Source organism: Polyergus mexicanus, unplaced genomic scaffold, assembly GCF_030449975.1.
Source record: "Polyergus mexicanus isolate NDT 795.1 unplaced genomic scaffold, iyPolMexi1.0 SCAF_14, whole genome shotgun sequence".
NCBI classification, from domain to species: Eukaryota; Metazoa; Arthropoda; class Insecta; order Hymenoptera; family Formicidae; genus Polyergus; species Polyergus mexicanus.
Window position 1 is genome coordinate 5247178 of NW_027223334.1, and position 24558 is coordinate 5271735.

The 24558-nt window shown below is 31.8% G+C and overlaps 3 protein-coding genes, 1 long non-coding RNA gene and 1 other non-coding gene across 7 annotated transcripts; 2 read left to right on the plus strand and 3 right to left on the minus strand.

Moving 5' to 3' along the window:
- Positions 1–24: 24 nt before the first annotated feature.
- Positions 25–1384, minus strand: Emc10 (ER membrane protein complex subunit 10). Its single transcript, XM_070307106.1, has 4 exons — positions 1123–1384; positions 789–1052; positions 383–649; positions 25–307 (listed from the first exon to the last, which is right to left on the minus strand). Exons 1-4 carry the CDS (start codon positions 1186–1188, stop codon positions 215–217), a joined length of 690 nt encoding a protein of 229 aa, XP_070163207.1. The 5' UTR covers positions 1189–1384; the 3' UTR covers positions 25–214.
- A 966-nt stretch (positions 1385–2350) lies between these two features.
- On the minus strand, positions 2351–4952 carry LOC138939181 (soma ferritin-like). The gene is made up of 3 exons (XM_070306784.1): positions 4603–4952; positions 4032–4256; positions 2351–3270 (listed from the first exon to the last, which is right to left on the minus strand). Exons 1-3 carry the CDS (start codon positions 4699–4701, stop codon positions 3079–3081), a joined length of 516 nt encoding a protein of 171 aa, XP_070162885.1. The 5' UTR covers positions 4702–4952; the 3' UTR covers positions 2351–3078.
- Trnaa-cgc (transfer RNA alanine (anticodon CGC)) lies at positions 3417–3488 on the minus strand. Its single transcript has one exon. It is a non-coding gene; the product is annotated as a tRNA-Ala (tRNA).
- LOC138939182 (uncharacterized) lies at positions 3975–5734 on the plus strand. Its single transcript, XR_011447813.1, has 2 exons — positions 3975–4342; positions 4427–5734. It is a non-coding gene; the product is annotated as an uncharacterized lncRNA (long non-coding RNA).
- Positions 5735–7239: 1505 nt separating this feature from the next.
- On the plus strand, positions 7240–16083 carry LOC138939180 (tetratricopeptide repeat protein 17-like). Of its 3 annotated transcripts, none has more exons than XM_070306782.1 (16): positions 7240–7596; positions 7716–7972; positions 8166–8277; positions 8350–8576; positions 8687–8974; positions 9051–9382; positions 9457–9670; positions 9754–9997; positions 11604–11828; positions 11982–12150; positions 12668–12826; positions 13861–14021; positions 14240–14400; positions 14839–15064; positions 15141–15404; positions 15486–16083. In XM_070306782.1, the coding sequence occupies exons 1-16, from the start codon at positions 7474–7476 to the stop codon at positions 15639–15641; spliced, it is 3318 nt and encodes a 1105-aa protein (XP_070162883.1). In that variant the 5' UTR covers positions 7240–7473; the 3' UTR covers positions 15642–16083. The 3 variants fall into 3 exon arrangements, with proteins under 3 accessions (XP_070162883.1, XP_070162882.1, XP_070162884.1); XM_070306781.1 differs by having other exon boundaries at positions 11982–12162; positions 15486–16082; XM_070306783.1 differs by lacking the exons at positions 7240–7596; positions 8166–8277 and having other exon boundaries at positions 7893–7972; positions 11982–12162; positions 15486–16081.
- Positions 16084–24558: the final 8475 nt, after the last annotated feature.

Genomic DNA, 24558 nt, shown 5'->3' on the forward strand with positions numbered 1-24558 from the left:
TGATATAAGCAATATAATCACATAATCTAATAATTATATTTATTTTAGCAGAAAAATGTTATATTATACATATGGAGTAATACTTAGAGGATTATTAATAATGTATCAATTTTTATTACATTATATGAAATTATATACTATATAAATTTGGACAAATTTCAAGACTTTCCTCTTGGATGTAACGCACACACATGTACAAATTATTTTCCTTAGATCATTGCCTTTGTGCACTCCCTCCTGCAGTAGCTTCTGGATTTGTTGCAGATGACAGCAACAGAAAGATTAACGCAGGGACGATATACATCCACTGCAATAAAAATAAATGAGAATTATTGTGCAAAATTTGTAATATATAAATTTCTTTTAATAGAAACATGCTTACATATTTTGCAAGAAATGAACGATTATCTTTGGTTTCTCCTCTCTCTCTCGCTTCTCGCTCTCGTTCGAGCTTTTGAATATACATAGCAGTATCTGGAATAGGACCGCCATCTGGATATCTGACCATGACGTTAGTGGTCCACATATTTGTGAAGGGATTGTCTAATATACAGGGACCTAAGGATGAAATGCTCACAGCTATCGGCTCTGCTGCACTGTCCAACCATATTGTTATGATGTCTTCTAGATCGGAACCAAGCAGATAGCACTGTAAATTAACAATGTTCATTATATGATCAGCGTATTCAAATGTAATAAAGTATAATGTTTTACCAAATGAGGTAAAAACCACCCATGGATCTATATCAATAATAAGCAATGTTTAAAAGTTTATCGAGTAATATTACCGCTGGTACTGAAGTGAGGAACGTGATCTCGCTACCAGATGAGGTGCGTGCCAGTGCCTTCAGTCTATACTTGCCATCGTGCTCGGCAAGGTTCTTCAGCGCGTTTATCTGACCTGTCAACAGGCCGTTCTGTCCGATAACAGACGCGCCAGTACGCACGCTGGACACGGTGATATTTCCTCGTTCCGTGAACACGGGCAACGGATCGTCATTGAACGCGTGCCACAACCGCAATTGCAACCAGCCGTCGTAGTCGAGCTCGCTCTAAAATTTCGAAATTTTCATCAACGTTTATACACTCATCGAAATTTCGAAGAAACACCAAAATACTAACCCCACGAACGAGATCCACGAAAGATACGCAGAATAGTATACTGACGATAACGTAGGATAAATACATTTTTGCAACGATGCACAGATCGTAATAGATAAAGATATATTGAGGATAATTATAAAGTTATTGGCAAAGCGCCAGTAATTTCATTGTACGATGCTAATTTCTAAGATCGTGGTATATGCTCTTACTATCATGTCAAATGTGCCATAGGTACATAAACACGATATCTACAGCGCTGGTTAAGGTTATAACAGCTGTTCCGTTCCATTTTAACCATAGACCATAGACATATAATACGTCTGTGCCATAGACATAACAAATATAAGACTACGTGCTGATCGATCAAACGCGACGTCAAAATTAGAAAGAGAAACAGAGCTTTGGGAAGTCTAGTCTTCTCTCTCAAACGTAAGATTAGATATTTCTGTTTAAACAGGTTTCCCAAAAGTGTTTTTTTTTTTTAATGATTTGTATAAATGTATTAGTGTATAACGAACATTTTATTTTGAAGATAAAGTGAACAAATATACATATATAATATATTTGATTTGTAATAGCTATCCCAGACAGCACAAAACATCCTCAGGATCATCCTGAATATGTCCAGGACGGTTTAGGACATTTGTAGGATGTTTTAAGATATTATTATAAATATATTTATAAAAATTTAATATGCATACATAATTATTTTTAGTTGTGTCGGCTATTTAATATAATTTAGAAATCTTAAGTATTATAATAAGTATTAATGTCCTATAAATGTCCACTGGATAACCCCTGGATGTTTGTAGGATATATCTGCCCTGTCTATTATATTGGATGTCTTTTGGATTTCCAGAGGACATATACATGTGCAATTAATTGTTAACATTAATTTCGTTTAATATTAATAATTGAATTTGATGCGCACATTTTTATATATCCAAAATTATTATTTATTTAATATTTCATGAGAAATGTTACTGTTCGCAACATTCCAAAAACTTTACAAACAATAGTATTCAACCGCTAGTTCGTTTGTTTACCGCTATGCGACACGCGAACTCGTATTTGAAATTTGGTCATGAGAATTATATAAAGCTTGCAAAGAGCAACTGACAGGAAATTATAAATGTAATTATTTTCTATTAGTTCAATCTCTGATGCAATCCCAACATAGAGAATTCAAATATTGGATTGTTTAGAAAATATTACACAACTCAAACCTGGGAGCCAAACCTAAAATATTCATGTACAGCACGAAAGCCTCAAATATTAAAGAACGGTCAACTATTTTTAATATTAGATTTTTAATATTGGCAGTAAATAACAAAACATAATTTTAATTCATATTTAAATTTTTAAATTTGCTCCTTGAAACATACGAAAAATATCCCTAACATATCCTATAAAAAACCTTAGGATGTTCCACAGGATCTCCCTGGATTCTCCAGAGGTTAATATATGGCTATCATTTACTCTTCCTCAGGACATCCAGAGGAGATCTGAGGATTACAATGGGATATCCTGAGGATATCCTACATGTATGTCCTGGATGCCCTTTGGACATCCTAAGGACATCCTTGTGCTGTCTGGGATATCTTCCATTATTCTTATTATCTATTTAAAACGCGAAGTGCAGTAATACAATATAATTTGTATAGAGAGAACCTACAAATACAATATAATATATATTTTAAAAAGAGTTACTCTAGATGTCTAGATTATTAATTGCACGATAAATTGAGTAGTTATGATAAAATCGCAATAGTTGTTCCTCCAAAATCACAATATCGATAACAGTATAAAGCATATATATTATAGACATATATGCTTTGCCGCTTTTATTTAATACTTATCACATTACAGTAACTTTTTTCATACGGTACAAGGTGATTAATACGGCATTTTGCAATATTTATCTAAAATCCTACTTTTAAGTTTGGCAGATTTTTTAGATACGATATTACTTGATTAATCTTGATCCGTCAATTCCTTGTCAAAAATAAAAATACCGAGGCCTTCTCCGACTCTCTCTAAATTCGTTACGTGATCAGATATCTCTTTTATTGCGTCCACTTGCTCTTGTAAGAATTCAGTCTCCAGAAAATCCATGAAATTTGCGTCGTTGTGCGTCGAAGCAATTCCGTGTAATTCAAGTAGTTTCTATAAAAATAAAAAATGTCAATCGTGAATAAACTTGTGTTTTTGTCAATTATATTACGTGAAAATAAAAAAAGTAAAAACAATATATTTATAAAATATTATATGTATTTAAATAATATTGAAACAAAAGAAAAAAAAAAATTGGTTGGAGGAGCTGGGATTTGAACCCAGGACTTTCCGCATGCGAAGCGGACACTCTACCACTGAGTTACACCCCCGATTGTTACAATGTAGCTTAAAATCATGGTATTTCAATAGATATGAGTGTATCCAGCAAACGATTTGTGATAATTGAATTAACAAACGGCGCGAGAAATCCTGGAAATTGATTAGCAAGACGTACAAACTTGGTCTTTCCTATTAGCTGTCGACATTTAAGATATTTATCAGTATGATAATATATCATTCTCTTACTGTGACTCTCTAACAATAATATCATATTTAGTAAAATATATACAACATGAATATACATATATATTAAATTAGCAATATAAATTATAACAATGAGACCATTATTCTTTCTCTCTAGAGCATAATGCTTACAATGAATATTAAAATTATCATAAATTTTATCAAATTATTTATCAAAAATTACTTCTATAAAATTATTTATTAAATATTGACCAGAAATTTATAAAATTAAAATTAAAATAGAAATTCAACGTTGTTAAGTACATAAAGAAAAATTTTATACATTGCTTCTTTTCTTTTAATGCTATCCTCGACGGTATTGATTACGCGCAATAATGTCGCGCACACACCTGGTTCACTTTTTTCTCCAGCTGTAGTGCTTCTGTCATAGCATCTTTCGCGCTGTTCCAGTTTCTCCTGGTCGGCGCCTGAATGTCCATCAGCACAATATCGCCACCTCGTTTATTTTGATAAGTCAGAAATTTCATAGCATGCTCACGTTCCTCGTCTGAAGCTTTCTTGAAATATTTGTAGAGACCCCGTAATGCAACGTCACTTCTGTCAAAGTAGTATGCCTGTAACATGTAAGATGTATCGAGAGGCGAAGGACTTCGCACAAGAGGGTAAAATGATGTCTTAGGTTTTTTTCAATCCATCAAGTGTATTGTATCTCTCTAAATCTCGACATTTCTACACATAAATGCATTTTTATTCGATTTTGACAATGGGAATTTTATTACGACAGATCGCATGGCACGGAGGATTAAAAAGGGGTAGTGCCGAGAGACACACGTGTATACGTGACTCTATCGAAGTGCATATCGAACATAACCAACGAGGGAGAAGCTTCGCAGGGTGCTTCGATCATAGGATGCCAAGGGCGAAGATTAAAATCCGAGTCTCATCAATATACCGACTCACCATTGACAGATAGACATAACTGGCATACAGCTCCAAGTTGATTTGCTTGTTTATCCCGTCCTCGCATTCCTCGTGGAAGTTTTGCCGCACCAAACTCATAATTACAATTCTATAAGGCGGCCTAATCGCTTGCGTTTGACTAGATACTAGATGTGAGAAAATTGCGTTTTCGCGACTGTTAATAAACCGCGAATCGATAAGCGATCGTTTGTACGTTACGAGGGGTGACGCGTTACTTGAGCACGGTGCTGCGAGTCGCTATACAGGCTTTCAAAATATTCTGCAATCTACGACGTAATAGTCGAGACTGCACGCAAGCGCGACTTCCCGGTGGTGTATCGGCAAGGAAAATCCTTCTCTCTCTCTCTCTCTCTCTCTCTCTCTCTCTCTCTCTCTCTCTCTCTCTCTGGCCTTGGTTTAATTGTAAATTGGAACTCGCGCAAAAATGGACGATTCTAAAGGGGCACCGGCACACTAGACAATAAAACGACAACAACATCTGTTATAGTGCATAGGAAAATTATGTTTCAGATGATATACGTATGTTTAAGTGATAACGGGAACTACAAAGAGGACTTATCACAGGACTTATTTACAAGAATTGTGATATAATATTTATAATTCTGAACGATATACTTGACAAAAATAGAGTTCGGCTCGGTCACTTGAATAGTATATAATATTTATTTTATAGTCATGATAAATAAAAGGAACGCTGAAAGTTCATCGTGAAGAAACATTATATCGTAATCTTTTTCATGAATTACGCTTTTTTCTCTACAAGTTTCATCGATATTTTTCTAACGAATCCTAAATTTGATGATACTACATTTCTCATACAAAGAAAATAAAAGGCAATCAATATACGGAACAAGTGAGTCATCTAATATATTGTCTGTCAGATGGTAAATGTTATGTAATGTGTAATTTCGAGACAGAAAGAGTCTGTCCGATAAAATATATATACTACATACAGAAGGCAAATGTTACACATGGATGTTCGAGACAGAATGTCAAGTCTTTTCATATCGCACGATACCGAAATGTAATACGCTTGTTTGTGATTTTGTCTATCACGTGGTCAAAATATCAATGTAATTTGATTGTAATAAAACATATACGCACAAATTAACGTACTCTGGCTCTTGATTGCTTTTTATTTTCTTCGTATGATATACCCATACAACACAGAACATTGCAGCAACATTGCTACATTGCCGCAATGTTGCTATAATGTTGCAATATTGCTGCAATGTTGCTGCAATGTTCTGTGCTGTATGGGTATTCATAAGAGTCTTTATTAGTTAATTGATTAATGAATTTATACTACATTTCTTTTAAATTTATGTTAAAAATCGAAAAAAATCTAACTATAACAAGCTTTTTTGTCTTTATATATTTATTCCTTACTTTTCCATTTGTCCCAATCTCTAACTTGTTCAATTTATTTGTTTCATTTCAAGCAAAGCAAAATGTAAAGAGGCATTTCTCTCTCTTTTCAAGATCATCGTTAAACTCAGACAGCACACAATATTTTTGATAAATATTCATAAATATTTTTTATTATTTATTTTTTTAAATATATAAATTTATACGTATTTTGTATACATTAATCATAAAAACTTTATTCAATATATTATTAAAATATAGACTAAATATTTTATATAATATTTATGATAAATAAAAAATAAATATTTATAATAATATTTTGTAAATATTTCTCAATATTTTTATACATATTTTTATGATATTTATAGGATAAATCTTTATGATCTGTTAAATCTAAGATCACTAAAATATTTATAAAATCTTTTGATAAATATTTATAAAATATTCAAATAATTATTATAAATATTTTATACATATTTTATAAATATTGTGTGCTATCTGGGAAAGATATGCTACAAATTGTATAAATAAATATGTCCGCGTTACCGTTACCGTTACCGTTACTTGCAAAGTAACGACTCGTTACTTTTTCGTTATGTTTTTGTTTTTTCTAATGCTAAAATAAGCTATTAGATTATAAAATTATTTAATAATCAATATTAAATGTAATAATCTATGTTACAATTAAAAACTCTAAATTAGTCTCTATATAGCAAGCGTTTCTTATATTAAACTTATTTAATGATTGTAATTTTTTATGTTAACATCTTTATTTTTTAATACACTTATCTTTATAGGAATTTAAATTGTAATTTACAAATTTCAATTTTGTCGAAAATTTTTATTAAACATTATTTTTAAATATTGATAAGAGAAATATTGATATTATTAAGAGTGTATCCCAATATTCACTGTCAGTATTGTAAAATCTATAATTTACGTTACTATAGATTTTCAGTATTGGCAGTGACTATCAGAATGCAGCCAATGATAGAAGGCTACAAAATATTTTTCAAAAAATACATCTATTGAATAGATATAAGATAACAAAAACCAAAATATAACGGCTAATTCGTTACCGTTACTGTAAAAATGTAACGACGTTATAAGTAACACGTTACTCTTCCTAACCCTGTAGTTTACATACATTTCGTATACAAAATACAAGATATTTACCTAAAAAGTATATACGCACAAACTCAACGATAACGATAGTCGATTGTCGATTAGTCAGCTGGCGCGTCAGCTGATCAGCTGACCACTCTCGTTGTTGTTGACAATCACTGATGCTGATCAATGCTGACTGACGCCGCGTTATATTTCATATCGCGAGTCATTCTTCGAAGACAAATACATGACGTAATATAGCGTAACTTTGGTATATTTACTAGGAATCTCACGTATGCAAAAATACACTTGTTTTCCCGACGCATCACGAAACACAAAATCGAGAAGTTTGAAAAGGATTCATCGTATGGGGTTATGTCGGAAAAAATGATGCGGAACAGCGTATCTTACAAGATTATTATGATATTCGCAATGATATTCGAAATTTCGGCTACCAGGCATTGGTATGTCACCGAAAATGGAAAAATTCAGCCGCAGGTATTTCTTTTTTTTTTCTGTACAATTTTGTAGATATAAGATGCGTTTCGATCTTTCTAAATTCTAAAGGAACTAAATATATTGCATTATCTTTTAATGATTCAGCGTACATATTTCAGCATGACAGTGTTTTTGATATGCGTCGACCCTATGATCTTCTGGCATTTTTGGAACAGGAAAAACGCAGGGAAACAGCCAATGCTATATATAAGAAAATTTCAAGGAAGGAAGTGTCCATTGATAATCAGTTTGCTAGTTTAGGCATAGCTGATACAGAAAATTCCAATTCGGATTGTTTCTTATGGAATAAGTCATTGGCTGATGTCAATGTACATGCTAGTATAATGATTGATTACAGATTCAGAGATGGGATAGAGTGAGTGATCATTAGTATATATATATATATATATATACATATACACACATATATATATAATATATATTTAGTATATATATATATATATATATATATATATATTAGCATATATATATTTATATTTTTTTAAAAATAAATTTAAGGAATTATTGACAATTCAATGCCAAAAGTTGAAATGAAACCTTTGTTACAGCCAAAATGATTATATGTTATATAATGTAGCGGCTAACAATAAACAAACAATTCCAGACTGTCGAAACACATTTCCATTAGATTTTAGTATCTATACATTCGAACATCTTAAAGTATGTGGCACATAATTTTTTACACAAAGATTGCATTATAGAATATATGTTATTTTTTAATTTTTTTATTAGGCGATGCAGAATCGAAAGAATCTTACGCAATATGAAGAACTCGACTTAATGAAGTATCTACCGCCGAATTCTGATCTCAATGAATTTGGTCATCAGCTCGCCTATAGTTTATCTCGCAATAAGACCTCCTGGGTATATTTGAATCTAGCGTCGATTTATTGGCGGATTAAAGGAAACGCTTACAATGCTTTAGAGTGCAGTCGTAGAGCTATTGTTTGCGCTTCAAGGTAATATAATAAAAAACTCGCTCTTAGGAGATACTAGAGAAAAGTGTCACCGGAAGACCGCCATATTATTTCATACTGATCTCGTAACGAAAGCATTGTACGTGATTAAGGCAATATCGCGATATTCCTCTTCTGACTACTGCCGGCATTTTACACGCTGCGAAATATTCTGGCGAAGCCGCGATTATTTTACACGCGGCGATAGATCATAATCCGATAGAGAGCTACCATCATCTAGCGTTGGGCCATGTTTATACGTCTCTCGGTGATTTCGAACGATCTGCAGCGTGCTACGATAATTGTTTGAAACTAGCGCCTGAAACGAGAGAGGCCGAACAGATGAAATACGTTATATTATGCCATCGTTTGTTGGAAACGACTTTATTATTATTCGATCAGTAAGTTAATATTGTTGTTTTTAATTCAAAATAAATGGATACTGTATGTGTGATATTTATTATACAATTATTACAGCCGTTTACGGAATGTACTGTCAGAGATACACGCATATCATGATTGGAAGGAGGAATGGTTTAAGCTTTACGAGCATATGCTATGGGAACAAAATATTAAATCCACCACAAGGGAAATTAAACTCGCTTTAGCGCGAGAGCAGAATCTACATGTCCTCGCGATAAATCCAGTCGAAAAGTCAATTCATCATATTGATAATAACATTGTACTGTCTTACATGGATTTGGGAGATAGGATAAAATTAGCTGAGAATATGCTACAAAATGTTCATGGTAGCCTACATTTGTTTAAAAAGTTGCAAAATCAAGAGCATAGTAATCATATCACGAAAGGTATTTTTGGAAGAAATATAAATTCTAGGAATATTTTACATGCTAACGTTAAAATCCAATTAATATTGTTACAGACGTGACAACAGAAATAAATGTAGAATATGATCATATGTTTGCATCACCGACAAAATACCCAAAATATCACAATATAGAAATCAAGAAAGGAAATGAGGATTTTGAAGCTGATTATTGGCCAAAGATTTCTGATTGCGATGGTTCCATGCTAATGTTTGGAGATGGAAAACAATACCTACCTATTTATTTGTCGCCTGAAAACAAAGGTTATGCGTAAGTGTACTTCAAAGTGTATTTATATATATTGTGCCATATTGCAATGCATTAATAGTACATATTTTTTTGTATATCATTAGAATACATTTGTTCGTGAACGAATTGATTGATATAGAACCATGGAAGAAGCATCCGTTACCATGGCATCCACCAATATGTCAAGCGCCTAAATCATTTAATAAAAAATATATTACACGTACGCTGCTAGATGCGACTGTGCAGCAACGTTCATCGGATGCTTCTCTAAAACCATTTTTACATAATTTGGTTCCAACTGCAGACTTTGCGGAAATTGGTCAAAGAATTTTAACAGCAACTGAGGCGGTACAATTTACTTTTATACATAGCATAAAATTATTATATTTTTGTATATCATAAAATTTAATATAAAATTATAATTATTAAAATAATAAGAATTATTCACACAAAGATATAAAATAAGAAGGCTTACGGAGCAAGTGAGGATGTTCGTACATTATATTTACTAACAGTTTTTGAAAGATTCAAAGTTAAATAAATCAATTAAACATTTCAGGCTACGTCTGGACCCTCTTCAGTAAAATACAAATGTGTCATGGAACAAAAATACAAAGTATATAGGAGTGATCAATAATATAAAAAAAAAATTAAAATTAATTGTAATTTGTTTCACAAACGTATGCAAAAAGTGGAGGTCTCTGGCAGTATTAAATAGATCATCCCAACCACAACAGAGTTTTTCAAAGAACTTGCGGAGGAAAAATATATTATTCAGACGGTATCTAAAAAACGACGCGGTTGGGTGATGCAAAACAAGAATAAAAGTATATATGAACATACCAATATGGAAACCTCACTGTACATGCCGAAAGATGTCAAATATTAAGGATATAAATACAGTATGTCGCACGTCTCAACTGTCGATACTATACTGGGGTCAAAGACCCATGCGAAAACATTACGATAGCGGCTGACGCATTATATATAAACATTCAATATTTTAATATGAGACAAATACGATCGATTTAAATTTTGTGGAGCTTCTTAATAATTGGAAGATACGAAGAATGCAATAACTCTGTATCGACTTGCAGGTTGAGACTAGAATTTTGCCTTTTTATAAAAAGCATCTCCTTGCATAGCTTGTTTCTTCATTTAGGATCTATATGTTATCCCAGTCGAAATCGTGACCCATGTTAATCCTATGGTCAGTGATTACAGAACTCTGATTGCTTGACCTTCTGATGTGATTGCGATGTTCCGAAATGCGGGTCTTGAGCAATCTCTTCGTTTGGCCCACGTATGATGCACAACAATCGTTGCAATTGATTTTATAAACTACGCTGCTGTGAAACGGAGGTGGGAGTGGATCTTTTTGAACTTTAATAATTTTTTTAAGATAATCAAAACTAGTTTATGACAAACGAAGACAATCGGTTTAAATTTCTCCGATGTGTTTTTAACATATGGAACAAGGGAAAATCCTATGTCAGAGTCCGACATGCTCCTTGTTAAGCTTTTTTCTTTTTCACGGCGGAAGAGACATTGTTTTGCATCACCCAACCGCGTCGTTTTTCAGATACCATCTGAATATAATATTTTTCCTCCGCAAGTTCTTTAGAGAACTCTGTTGGTTGGAATGATCTATTCAATATTGCTGGAGACCTCTACTTTTTGCACGCGTTTGTGAACCGAATTACAATTAACTTTAATTTTTTTTTATATATTATTGACCATTCTTATATACTTTGTATTTTTGTTCCATTATGATACATTTGTATTTTACTGAAGAGAGTCCAGAACCGTGGACCGAAACGTTTAATTGATTTATTTAACTTTGAATCTCAAAAACTGTTCAATATATGCACGAATATCCACACTTGCTCCGTAAGCCTTCTTATTATATTATTTTATAATTATAAAATTTAACTGTGTATCAATCTCAAATCAGAAAGTAGCAGCCTCATGGGTATTGTCAATACTTGCATCTCTATATTGGAGAATAGTTGGGAAACCTCGTTTAGCCTTGGATTGCCTTCAGTTAGCATTGGATGATGTTCCTAAAGAATTCAGGGATGTACCTTTTGTTAGTATAGCTTCGATATATCACAAAGTGGGCTTAATTGATGATGCTGTAAGAATTACAAATGAAGCTTTGGAAATTAACACTGTAGAGGTATGCATAAAGAATGTTATTAAATTTTGTATCATAAAAAGAGTATTTTTATTGTATAAACAATATTTTCATGATATTAAAAAACAGACTTGTTTTTATATATTGATCAAATAAAGAAAAATTATTCAATAATAATTGATATATATATTTCAGCCAATGACTAATTTTTTACTTGGTATATTATTAAATATAAAAGGAAATTATACAGGAGCTACATATTACTTGAAACAAACATTAAGAGTGGATTCAAGCTTATATGATGGTAGGGCCTTAATGTTATTGAAGACATTGACCTGTCGCGAAAAATTTAATGTTGTTACGGGTAATCAAGCAAGTATGTCTAAGTGTATATAATTACAATTGTTTCATTATTATTATAAAAAAATCATTATTGTGCTATTATTAGATTTGACACATATTTTATAATACTTGATATAATCTTCTATGTCACATTCCATTTCATATTATTTTATTGACTTTCTGTTGAGTTATCTTGACTTATCTTATCTAGTACAGATTTAAGAAAAATATATATATGTATAAGTCATCTTTTCCTCATATTAAGCATACAAATACTAAAATTTAAAGGTAACAAAAAATTATATTAGAACGACAATAAGAAAATATATGTTTATTTGCGCCAAATTCCTTAATCATATTTTTTATAAAAAATTATCGATTAAAACTTTAATTTCTTTTGCTTTTTATCATTATTATATATATTTATATTTGCATTATATATTTTTTCAATTGATTAATTTTGTTCATTATCAATGGTACTGTGTTTTAAAAATACAGGTTATTGTGATGAATAATGACAAATATTATCATAACCATAGGCTGTGAGAAAGGAATTAGTTCACCCAAATATTCTATGAACCTGCCTTCTGTATTACTTACTAAGTATAATCTGCAAGCAAGTGATACACTTTTGCGCAAACGACAAGCCAAGAACTGTAAACATATTAAATATGCTTCAACAAAGACTGAAGAAATAGGTGCGTATTTTCGCACATATATCTTAACAATAGACGCTGTGTTTTTATACTATGTATTTTTTATTTTGCACAAATTTAAATTCATGTTTGTTTTTGCTTGAAGTAAATAAAATATAATAGTTTGATTTTTAATTATGCACTTTTAAAATGCGTACTGACTTGAGCATTTTTACGCGCACGAATGATTTATCCGCACGAATGTTCGTACGGATAAACTTTATGATATCAAAAAATTTTATTCGTTTATACAAAACTATTCTAGTCGTTCGTAAATAAAAAAAAAATGAATACCTTTTTCTGTTCCAATATTTTTTTTTACCCTTTGCCTTTTCTCTACGAAAGGATCCCAGTAAACTGGCCATTTTTTGTTTTGCTATAATTGCGTTCATTTTCAAATTATTTGCTATTATCTCTCAAGCATCAACCTTCTTATTTCTTGAAAAATGAAACTCGTGTTTAATATCCCACGATAGGGGAAACTTTTCGTACTTATCTATTAATTAGAGAGTCATTTCATTTGTCCACTCCATAACTTTTTTTTGCCCATACAATGTTTCAGTTTCGCATACACGTCCAAATTGAGCATCGTTTCGCACATAAATTCTTTGATGAGCGACAAACGACGGATCGCGTTCGCGCGTAATCAGAGCGTGCGGCGAAACAAAAATAATATGTCCTCACTAGAGCATTCGTGCGCAAATCGTTCGTGCCCGCAAAAATGCTCAAGTCAGTACGCATCTTTATGTTGTCATAATCTTGTCTTGTTGTTTTTGCTGATTTTTCCTTGTATAATAGTATGTAATAAAAATTATATTCTTATTTATATATGTCTTTCCTTATTATTTTACCTGCTGTAGATGTCATGTAATGTTTGATTCAAATTTTATTTATACTTAATATATTGTAAATTTCGTTTTAATATTCAAATTTCTTAATGAAATAAATACTTTTTGTTCCTTTAATAGAAATACTATATAAATTATCTCTTTTTGTTTACTACATTTTGATCAATAGCTAAAAAAATGTTATTGTAGGAACGTATTGCTGGAATAATCACAAAATTGAATTAGTAGATGTGTCATATTATAATAAGAAAGAAAATATGCGCCAAGGTCTTATATCTTCATTACTGCTTCCCAATAGCGCAACTAAACTACATGAACCACATATAGATATGAGCCGAATTTCAGATGATGTAAGCAAATGAGGCGAACAGTAGAGAAATAACGAAAACAGATAATATTATATATTATATATAAAAATAATGTTCTATATTATTTTATGAATTTGATTTACAAATTCTTTATGCGAATTTACCAACTAATCCATACGAACAATCTAAAATAGTTTATATAAAATAATTTTTATATTAATTTTATATTAATTAATATTTTTATATTAATTTTTATAAAGAACATGCGGCTACACTCATATACCGATTGGACATTTGGTAAAATGTCTGACAATCAAAAAGAATCATATTATCCAAATAAAGATGAATGCGATGAGCTTAAGTATGAGGACTGGGCTGCTTCTCTATTTGTATTTCATGAATTTATACGACGAAATATGACGTACGTATAATTAGAAAATTACGAGAAAAATTCATAGATATAAGTAAGCTCTTGTATAGTACTTTTATAACACGGATTTATATAACGTGGTAAAAAAATTGCATAGTACCTTATGTAATGCGGTAAATAAATTTCAATTTTTTAATTTCTATATCTAAATTTTTATTTTAAATTATTACTTCAATAAAATACTTCGGTTATACTTTGGATTACATAATAAAGAAATTCTGTTAAATCTTTTTCTGTTCTTCTTTAAAATAAAATTAATATTTCATTGTTATAAATCAAAGAAAAAATTTATTTTTATTTTAAATATACGTATGTTCGAAATTTATATAACCCATTAGTATCTTACAACACGGAATCTATCCTCGCATTATACGGGAGCCTACTGTATCGCATACAAATTATTTTTAAAAAGTGACATTTTGATTTCAGCGTCGAAGATGAGATTAAATCATTGAACGATGATATCCCGACTTTACAACCGACATGTGACAAAGGTAATTCTGAAATGAATCATGTAACCGAAATGGTTCAATTTTCACAATCACTACAAGACAAAACTGAACTCGATATGGCCGAGTGGCTAATGATGATAACTGGAACGCAGAGTGACACTTTGCAAGGACTCGGAACCAAAATTGCGTTTGCACTGCAGAAGGTAATCAATCAGGTATTATAATCATATATCAATCTTATTTATTCACGTATAATTGTCGTGTATTTCCTCGAATTAGCATTGTACTTCTTGGACTTTGGCGATAGCCGCATCATTTTATTGGCGCGCGGCAGGTGACAGTCGTAAAGCACTGGATTGTATATGGCAAAGCCTAGAAAATACTCCGAAAGATATGCAAGACATACTTCTCGTAAATCTGGCCTCTTTCCTCAATTCGCATAATTATTTTTACGAGGCCCTCGAAGTCACTCAGATAGCACTTTCAATCGGCCCGGACTTTATAATAAATCATTATGTTCTCGCTAATCTTTATGCTGCTTTGGTAAATTAAATATTTCACCAGATGTAAATTATCTTTATATACAATAAACTAAAAAATCGACTGATGTACTTATTCTTACAGGGTGATTTTGAGACTGCTGCAAGTTTTTACAAGTCCTCTCTTGAGCTCGATCCGAATTTCGAACCAGCTATTACGAGGTTGCGAGTGATATTATGCTTCTTGTTATTTGAAGACAAAAGATCCGCAATGGACGAAATACTGCGCAATATTTTGTGAAATCGTTTCCTGAAAAAAAATATTAATGCAAAGAAATTAGACGAATCGTCAAAAGTGCCTTTTTACATTGTTAATATGGAACATAGGAAACAATACAAATGCAATTATTATAGACTATTATGTGTAACTAATAAACTATTATGTTTAACTTTCTAATTTAAAACTAAAGATACAATAACGTTTTTAACAGATATGTTAAATCATTAGAAAAATTTACAGTTGAATAATATAAATTTTCAATGGATCTCTTTGAATCACTAAACTTCACAACGTTGGTGTTAATATAATTTGATATAGAAAATAGAAAAATACGAGCAAATTTTATAGATATATTAATTATTTAATTATTTATTTATAAATGTTGTATTTATTCTTATAGTTGGCACAATTTCTTTTTGTTTATGAAATGAGATTAATATATTACTACAATGTTTGTGAGAAGTCTAAATAAAATAAAAATTTTCGCAATAATTTTCATATTTCTTTTCTGTTGATTTATATCAGAACTGCCTGACTTCGCAAGTATATAAAGGCAGGAGATGAATAATAGCGAATAATTATTTGTTTGCGAGCTTAGACAGCTTACTTACAATTATCTAAAAATCACCAACAATCGGTTATATCAATAGTTCAACCTATTCCCCGGGCTACAGAATTCTCTTAATAAATATGTTCAGTTGCAAATCTTTTACAGTATCTCGTTGGTGGTGCATACAAAATCGCCGTTGATAAATACAATTATACAGATAAGTTATCGGCGAAAAAGTGATGAACGTATCGAATAGATCTGTAACAGAAATAATCAATGACGAAATAATATATTTCAATTAATTATTAATTCTTTTCACGTACTTTTTATATAATATAACATATCACATTGATAATAAATATTATTAATATTACAAATATTATTATCAAAAAAATAAACATATACAAAGCTTCAAAGCAAACCAAGAAATTTTATTCGCAAATATAAATAATTAACGAAAAGAAATATACTATATTAAAATAACAAAAATCCTATTTTCCAGTTTAAAAAAAATAAGAAATTTAATGTTTTTAAGAATCTTTTGTCAACTAAAGATTATATTCTTGGGTCTTCTTTTGTTTATAATTAGTACAAAATTTTAATAGAAAAAACTAGTGTGTAACAAACATTGCATTCAGTAGCACACAACATCTTATTTTTATGGTACAACTATTTACTTAATATACTTTTTATACGCTATATTTCATTTTTATGTATTATAACCACTTGTTCAACAAGTCCGAAGAGAAGCAAATAATATATCTTCCACGGTAACGCAAATAATTATAATATTGCGATTATTTAACGTTTTTACTCGTTGCAAGAACAACACTTTCGTTTCAGGGTTTCCTTCCAGCGATGGTTTCCAGCATCGAAGGGTGATGTGCCATGGAAGCCCCATAATAGTCGCTGTCACACGCACAAGAGTGTTATCTCTAATCTTGTGCAGTGGCCAGCAGCTGCACTGGGGTCCAATGTTACCCCGCATTGCATCTTACAATTATTCTAGTCACTCGCGTTCAATTGGAGGTCGATCCGCATGCCTAGACTCATACAATTGTTTCGCGATTGTTTACTCTTGACGTTCCTTATAAAGGAATGCGAAAACATGAATCAGTTTAACTGGCAGTTATCAATGTTACATTATTCCATTGATGATAAGATTAAGAAAAAATTATGCTTTTTAATTAAAACTATGGTCTACATTTTTACTAAATAGACGATAAAGTATAGACAAGATTTAGAAAACATATTGATTTTTTTCTTACTTAGAATTTAGTTTGCTGAATTATTTACTTGAACATATCTTTTTTCTACAGCTTCCATAAGATAGTAAAATGTTCATGTTTCCTTTATGGAATAAACGATTTTGAGACACCTCAAAATTTTTTAAGCAATTTTTATTTAATTTGGATTTCTATATTTTATTTCTACGTACAAATAATTTATGTTACTGATTAATTATAAGAAGTTACAGAAAAAATTGATGTATATTATGTACAGGGTGTAACAGAACGCCCGTATCAGCAGTTTTTTTGAGAAAACAACGCATTTTCGTGAAAAATGTTTCATGCAAAAGTTGTAGAGCTCTAAGTGGCGCATTATATAATAATATTAGTATGACTTTGAATAGCACTGTCAAGGTCATATAAAAATCACTTTGAATTTTTTAAATAAAATTCCCTATTTTTCATTACATATTCTTGTAGCTTACCTCGAGAGCTTTCCAAAACACTATAATAAAGTATTTTTTCATTAAGTACTTTTTGAGTTATTTTCTATTTTAATCTGACATATTTTGATATAAAAAATTAAATATCTCGAAAAATATTTAGTTTTCGATAATCTTACCGTAATACTTTTATGTACAGGATAATGAGACAAATCAATTAGTATAAAAAAGATAATTGTTTTTAAGAAAATTATTTATAATGTATTTTTTTAAACAATTATTCGTTTTTTTTTTGGTTCTAATTGATTTGTCTTATTATTCTGTACATAAAAGTATTACGGTAAGATTCTCGAAAACTGAATATTTTACGAGATATTTAATTTTTTATATCAAAATATGTCAGATTAAAATATAAAATAATTCAGAAAGTAGTTAATGAAAAAATATTATTATAGTGTTTTGGAAAGCTCTCGAGGTAAGCTATAAGAATACGTAATGAAAAATAGAGGGTTCCATTTAAAAAACTCAAAGTGATTTTTATATGACCTTGACGATACTATTCAAGGTCATACTAATATTATTATATAATGCGCCATTTAGAGCTCTACAACTTTTGCATGAAACATTTTTCAAGAAAATGCGTTATTTCCTTGAAAAAACTGCTGATACGAGCGATCTGTTACACCCTGTATTTATACATGTGTGTGTGTGTGTGTGAGAAAGTAAAATATGTATGAAAAGATATCTTCTTTTTGACAAAATTCCATAAATATAGATCTAAGCAATCATTTATTGGCCTTCATCTATTTTAATATTATGAACCATCACAACTAGATATCACCTATTTGGCATTTAACATTAAGTTTAACATTAACTTTAAGACCTTTTGGCCTTATTTAATGCTAGCTTATCATCGCGTTTCCGTCGTCGTGTGTAATCGTTAAAAAAAAAGAAACTGAATAGTAGCGTTCAAGGATATATAAGTGTCACGGATGAATAAATGAAACATGTAAAAGTTCAACTACTTTTTTCTGTACTTGTTTTTTTTTCCTCCGCATTCGCTCAGACACAATTTCATTAATTAAAAAAAATAGTGTTCTAAACTTATTTTTTAATTATTCTTCTCTCTTCTTACGATTCTTTGAAATGTCAGATTAATATATGAAATCGTTACATATGAAATATTACAAAATGCAATTTCATCTTCCGGTTAACTGAACCTCTTTGAATTTTAGAATTTTGAAAATAACTTTAAGGGAAAGTACTTTGGACCAGATTTAAAAATAAGTAACACAGAAACGAGAATGCCAATGGAAAACGCGTTTCCGCAGTAAAGTAAGCTGTGGGGACTGGACATCTGGCGATTCTATAGGCCGATAGGACAGTTCAACTCAAATGCAAAATTCATCGAGTTCGATCTTCCTAACTGATGTGCACGCTTACGACAGACCTACTGCCGTTTGCGGTGTGTTACGTTAAAAACCATTCCCCATTGATTTAATACCACCCAATATCGGTCTCGTTATAGAACCGAGAATTGCGTGAATCGTAAGCGAATTTAGAAAATTACATGTGCATAATGCGATAGTGAAGATTACTGACGTGTGTCTTGCGAGAGTCATACCGTCGGAGTTTCTAGGTAAAGTAATTTTGAAGCAATATCAAATATTTCAATACTTTCAATTGCTGCAATCGAAGATAAAAAAAAATCGAATCTTTATATAGGATTTAGAATAGATTTCGAATTGGTAAGATCAGATTCGTAGAATCACATAGATTCATAGGCACCAATTGATGACACGTTCTCTACTCATCATTGCTTTATCCACTCCGTGTTACATTGTCCTTGCCGAAAGGTGTCAAAATGATATTTTTTAAAATAATAATCTCTTGCATCAACGGCGAGACACTCTATCAAGATATTCTTCGAGTCGCGGAATCGACAAAAGGATTAGAAATCGTGAAACTTTGCGAATCGCACTGTCGAAAGAATTTCCTCGGATAGCGGTTGATGATGATACTATTCCACGAATGCGAAATTCACGCGAATCGTCGATCGGAAAATGTTCACATTTCATCCGCCACTGATCGAGCACAACTGCCGATACCTTGCTAGTTCACCCTTGGTTATATAGCACGACACCACGTGGTCATCTAATCCATCGACCAATGATAGGGTGGCTTTAGATAGGCGGCACCAATAGACGTTCCGCTTTAAGGCTGCAAGACACGTGTTTCTTGGGAAATAAGGACATAAGAATTACGGGCGAAGTCGTATTTGCGATGACTAAAGTTGACCGATCGAATGGTAGCCCGTGTGCTGTCCGTGCACGTCAGATCCTCGTCTCTAGCCTCAATCTTCACAAGTCGCGTCTATCATTTCAGCTTGTGAAGAATTTAAAGTGAGAATCGCCGTCTCCATCTTGTCATCGAATGTGCAGAGACTATATATCGTCGCGTTGAGACAACGAGAAACGCTGATATCTTCGCGACTACCACTCTTTTGCACGTATAATCACGATTTCTCATTTTCTTTTTATTCAAATTCTTGTATTATCTTTTTGAAATATACTTTGTTTGCTATTCGATGAGTAGAGACATGTTTGATCGTTATATAGCTCGAGAAGCACCAACAAGTTTGTCTTCAGAGCAGAGCCTTTCCCGCGAAGACGTCCTGAATCCAGATAGAACATCAGTGTTTTTATAAAGCGCTTAAAAAGCTCTTCTACGGACTTTTATAAGAATTAGGCTCTGACCTGGCCGCTACAGTTTCTTCCACTCGTCGGTGATTGGTGGTGCCGGTTAGTTGTGGTAGTGTTTAATGATATTGTGAAGAGGTGAATCCCTAAAACGTACCCCACATACATACCGACGTGAAGTAAGTACTCCGTTCGGTAAATAGTGGGATCCGGCATTAAGGGACTAATATTGGGTCGACCTAATTCGTGCATCTTTTAACGCGATTGTTGCGACAATATCCTCGTCGTGGATGATAACATCGATAACGTGAGTGATTTTGTGCGCGGTGTTCCTTTGGGCACAAATCAACTTTCGTCGAGTGAAGCTTCACCGCGTGCCTACACATTATTCATGCTAGTACAATTAAAAATTAGTATACGTATATTTATAATACATGCGTTTTCTATAAATAGTGCATACGCAAACGATACATAATTATTTCATTATTATTATTGAGTAAGAAGTTATTCATTATTTTTTTAATGTTACTTTATTGAATCATTAATGCGCCATAAAAATTCATACATCATTAATTTTAATAAATTTTCTATATATACATATACATATATATCTCCTATATATATAATGTTTCTACATATTTCACACATGCATTCTATATTAAGGTATTCTATATTAAGATATTAAAAGCATCGCATTTATAGAGTAAAATAATGTACGATTTTTTTTTGCTCTTAAATAATTATTCGTGCGTTTTAAATTATTCATATACTATATAGTTGTGCTACAATTGCAATTCTGCTGACATTTTGCGGAGAAAATGTAAATCGATCACGCATCTTTATCAAAAATTAGTGATTCAAATAGAACACTCAAATGCAGATTGCTATGAGAATCAATATTATATAATATAATTATATAATTATAAGATAATAATTACATAATTATAATTATAAGAAAAACACATAAAATCAGATAAAATAAATATTGAACAAGATTATAAGAAATTTTCCTAGTTAAAGGTAAAATAAAATTAAGACTATATGGTATTCTTATACCCGTATTCATAGTCCTTCCTTATTTTAAGGACGGAGGAAGCCTCCATGAAGGATTCCTTGAATCTGCAAGGCCACCTTGTTTCATAGATGGACCTCGAGTCTCTCTTTCAGAAGGAAGGAATATTTTAGGGATTTTTAGTGACCGACTGGAGGCAGCACCGTTTTATGCTGCCTGCAACTAATTTCATATAATACATATGAAAACTTTTTCGTATCTTCAAAAAATTCCACGGGATTTTCCCAATCGCGAATGTATCTTTTCGGAATCCGCCACAGAATCCGATTCTCTGGATTTTCATCTTCAAATCCATCGTCAGAATCATTTAAAAATTCATTGTCCATTATCCCTTTTTCCTTTATACACTTTCAGTTTGAGGGCGCGACAACAAATAACAACAAAACCACAGATTAAAATGTAACGAAACTAACTTTTGGAGGTTATATTTGGTTATATTCTGCGTATCGTCTGCTATCCACTCCTCAAGGAAGCTCGTGACCTTCCTTGAGATAAGGGAGCCAATAAGATTCCTTGTTCGGTCAAGGAAAGTTTATGAAACGTGGAACGAGGAACAAGGAATCCTTATTCCTCAAGGACGGACTATGAATATGGGTATTAGACCAGGCATTGCATAGCAGAGCCTCATAGTCAGTGCAAATCGGTGATGCTTAATCAGGATTGGGAACATTACTCTATAAAAGTAACGCGTCACCGTTACCGTTATTTTTCGTAAAAAGTAACTCGTTACCGTTACTCGTTACTGATTTTAAAAAGTAACGCGTTACCGTTACCGTTACTTGGAAAGTAACGATTCGTTACTTTTTCCGTTATGTTTCTGTTTTATGTAATGCTAAAATAAGCTATTAAATTATAGAATTATTTAATAATCAATATTAAATGTAATAATCTGTGTTGCAATTAAAAACTCTAAATTAGTCTCTATATAGCAAGCGTTTTTTATATTAAACTTATTTAATGATTCTAATTTTTTATGTTAATATCCTTACCTTTTAATACACTTATCTTTATAGGAATTTAAATTGTAATTTACAAATTTCAATTTTGTCAAAAATTTTTATCAAACATTGTTTTCAAATATTGATAAGAGAAATATTGATATTATTAAGAGTGTATCCCAATATTCGCTATCAATATTGTAAAATCTATAATTTACGTTACTATAGATTTTCAGTATTGGCAGTGACTATCAGAATGCAGCCTATGATGGCTACAAAATATTTTTCAAAAAATACATCTATTGAATAGATATAAGATAACAAAAACCAAAAAATAACGGCTAATTCGTTACCGTTACAAACAGAAAAAAGTAACGATCGTTACCGAAAAAAAGTAATTGTAACGGTAACGACGTTACAAGTAACGCGTTACTTCCCAACCCTGTGCTTAATAGAGGATAAAAATTTTCGTGAATCCGCACGGAAACATTGAACCGTAGCCAGAGACATACGCAAGGAACATCGATGCAAGGTAGGGACAGCAAGGGACTCGACCGTTCTGCAACAGTGCCCTGCAAACAGTGTCCTGCATAATTTTTAGGTCTAAACGTTGATAAGAGTAATTAACATTTTTTGCGATAAAATGAAACAAAACGAAAATTGAATAGAATAGAATTAAATATCCGTTCTTAATAAATTTCTCTCTGAAAGATCATTAGAAAATGGATTATTTACAAAAATCACCTCAAACATTGATATTTAATTTAATTTAATTTAACCCATCATAAAATTCTTAATGGGTTAAATCTAATTAAAGTATCATAATCTTCATCTCCTGCAGAATATAAGCCAGATATAATTTGCGATAATCTCTAACTTTCCTCTGCTATGTGACGCAAATTCGTCATAATTCCTCTTAAATTTAAATACTTGGCTTTTCGAAGGTTCAGAAGATTCCGCTCTCGCGGAAAAAATTTTGCGAACGGATGAATAAACGAAACGCAATGAGAGTGACATGTGCATCGTGGAAGACATGGGAGTAGGAAACCAACTTTACGCCCTTGTATCGGGGCCGTGCATGCTCCGCACGAAGAGGGTGCAACGTCGAGGTGAGGAAGAAACGTCGCGCGGGTAACACTAGCCGAGTAAGCTCCGGACACTTTTTAGGATTCACGGCTTAGCACCCCCGGCTTCACGTCTGCCTGGCCTGAGTCGAGCCTCGACCACTGACTCTCGGACAGCCGTCCCGTTATTCTATGCCGGGAACTTCTTAGCTTACACCTTACCCACTGCTCACGTTACCTTGAATTGGTGTGATTTTATCCTACGCAGCTGCTATTTCTTGTTTCGGCGATAATTCGCTGTGTGTTACAGCAGATTGCCTACGATAAAGTATCCATTTCGAATATATATCCGAAAATTCTAAGTATAATTCGATAATTAAAATAAGAATTCAAACGAGGAACAATATTTCGTCAAAACTATACACTCTATAACTTTGATTTAAGAAAAGAAAATTGTACTATGAAACATTTGTAATCACCGAGTCAAATGTCTTTTTTCTCATCTGCCTTCAATTTTCTGTCTAAGATCAATTTTGATACTTTAAGCAATCAAATCGTCCTCTTTTAAAATTGTTTAATCTACAATTTTGCCTTCTTTAATCGTAAGTGAAAAATTATTTATCTCCTATTTAAGGTATAAAGTAGAAGCTCAGTTCCTATACGAATTAAACTTATCATAATCCTCTAGAATCTATAAACATAAAGCGATAAGAATAAATTTTCGACTCGAATACATTCGGCTTTTCGTTCAAAATAAATAAGTGTCTATATTTGCTAGTACTTATTGTTTATCATAGATATACATATATTTTTCCAACGTTCTCTCACATTATAATTTGTATATCTTGCTTTATATTTCTATAAAATTTCGTAAGGAAATCTTTAATAATATGGATGTGTTAAAACCAGGGTTGGGAAAGTTACTTTATAAAAGTAACTCGTT

Coding starts and splice junctions, on each gene's coding strand:
- Emc10 (XM_070307106.1), bottom strand. CDS start 1,188: ATGTATTTATCCTACGTTATCGTCAGTATACTATTCTGCGTATCTTTC. Junction 1,053..1,122: donor TCGTGGATCTCGTTCGTGGG/GTTAGTATTTTG, acceptor TCGAAATTTTAG/AGCGAGCTCGACTACGACGG. Junction 650..788: donor TCCTCACTTCAGTACCAGCG/GTAATATTACTC, acceptor GTTAATTTACAG/TGCTATCTGCTTGGTTCCGA.
- LOC138939181 (XM_070306784.1), bottom strand. CDS start 4,701: ATGAGTTTGGTGCGGCAAAACTTCCACGAGGAATGCGAGGACGGGATA. Junction 4,257..4,602: donor GTTATGTCTATCTGTCAATG/GTGAGTCGGTAT, acceptor TACATGTTACAG/GCATACTACTTTGACAGAAG. Junction 3,271..4,031: donor TGGAGAAAAAAGTGAACCAG/GTGTGTGCGCGA, acceptor TTATTTTTATAG/AAACTACTTGAATTACACGG.
- LOC138939180 (XM_070306781.1), top strand. CDS start 7,474: ATGTCGGAAAAAATGATGCGGAACAGCGTATCTTACAAGATTATTATG. Junction 9,671..9,753: donor CCTGAAAACAAAGGTTATGC/GTAAGTGTACTT, acceptor GTATATCATTAG/AATACATTTGTTCGTGAACG. Junction 15,065..15,140: donor TTGCGTTTGCACTGCAGAAG/GTAATCAATCAG, acceptor TCCTCGAATTAG/CATTGTACTTCTTGGACTTT.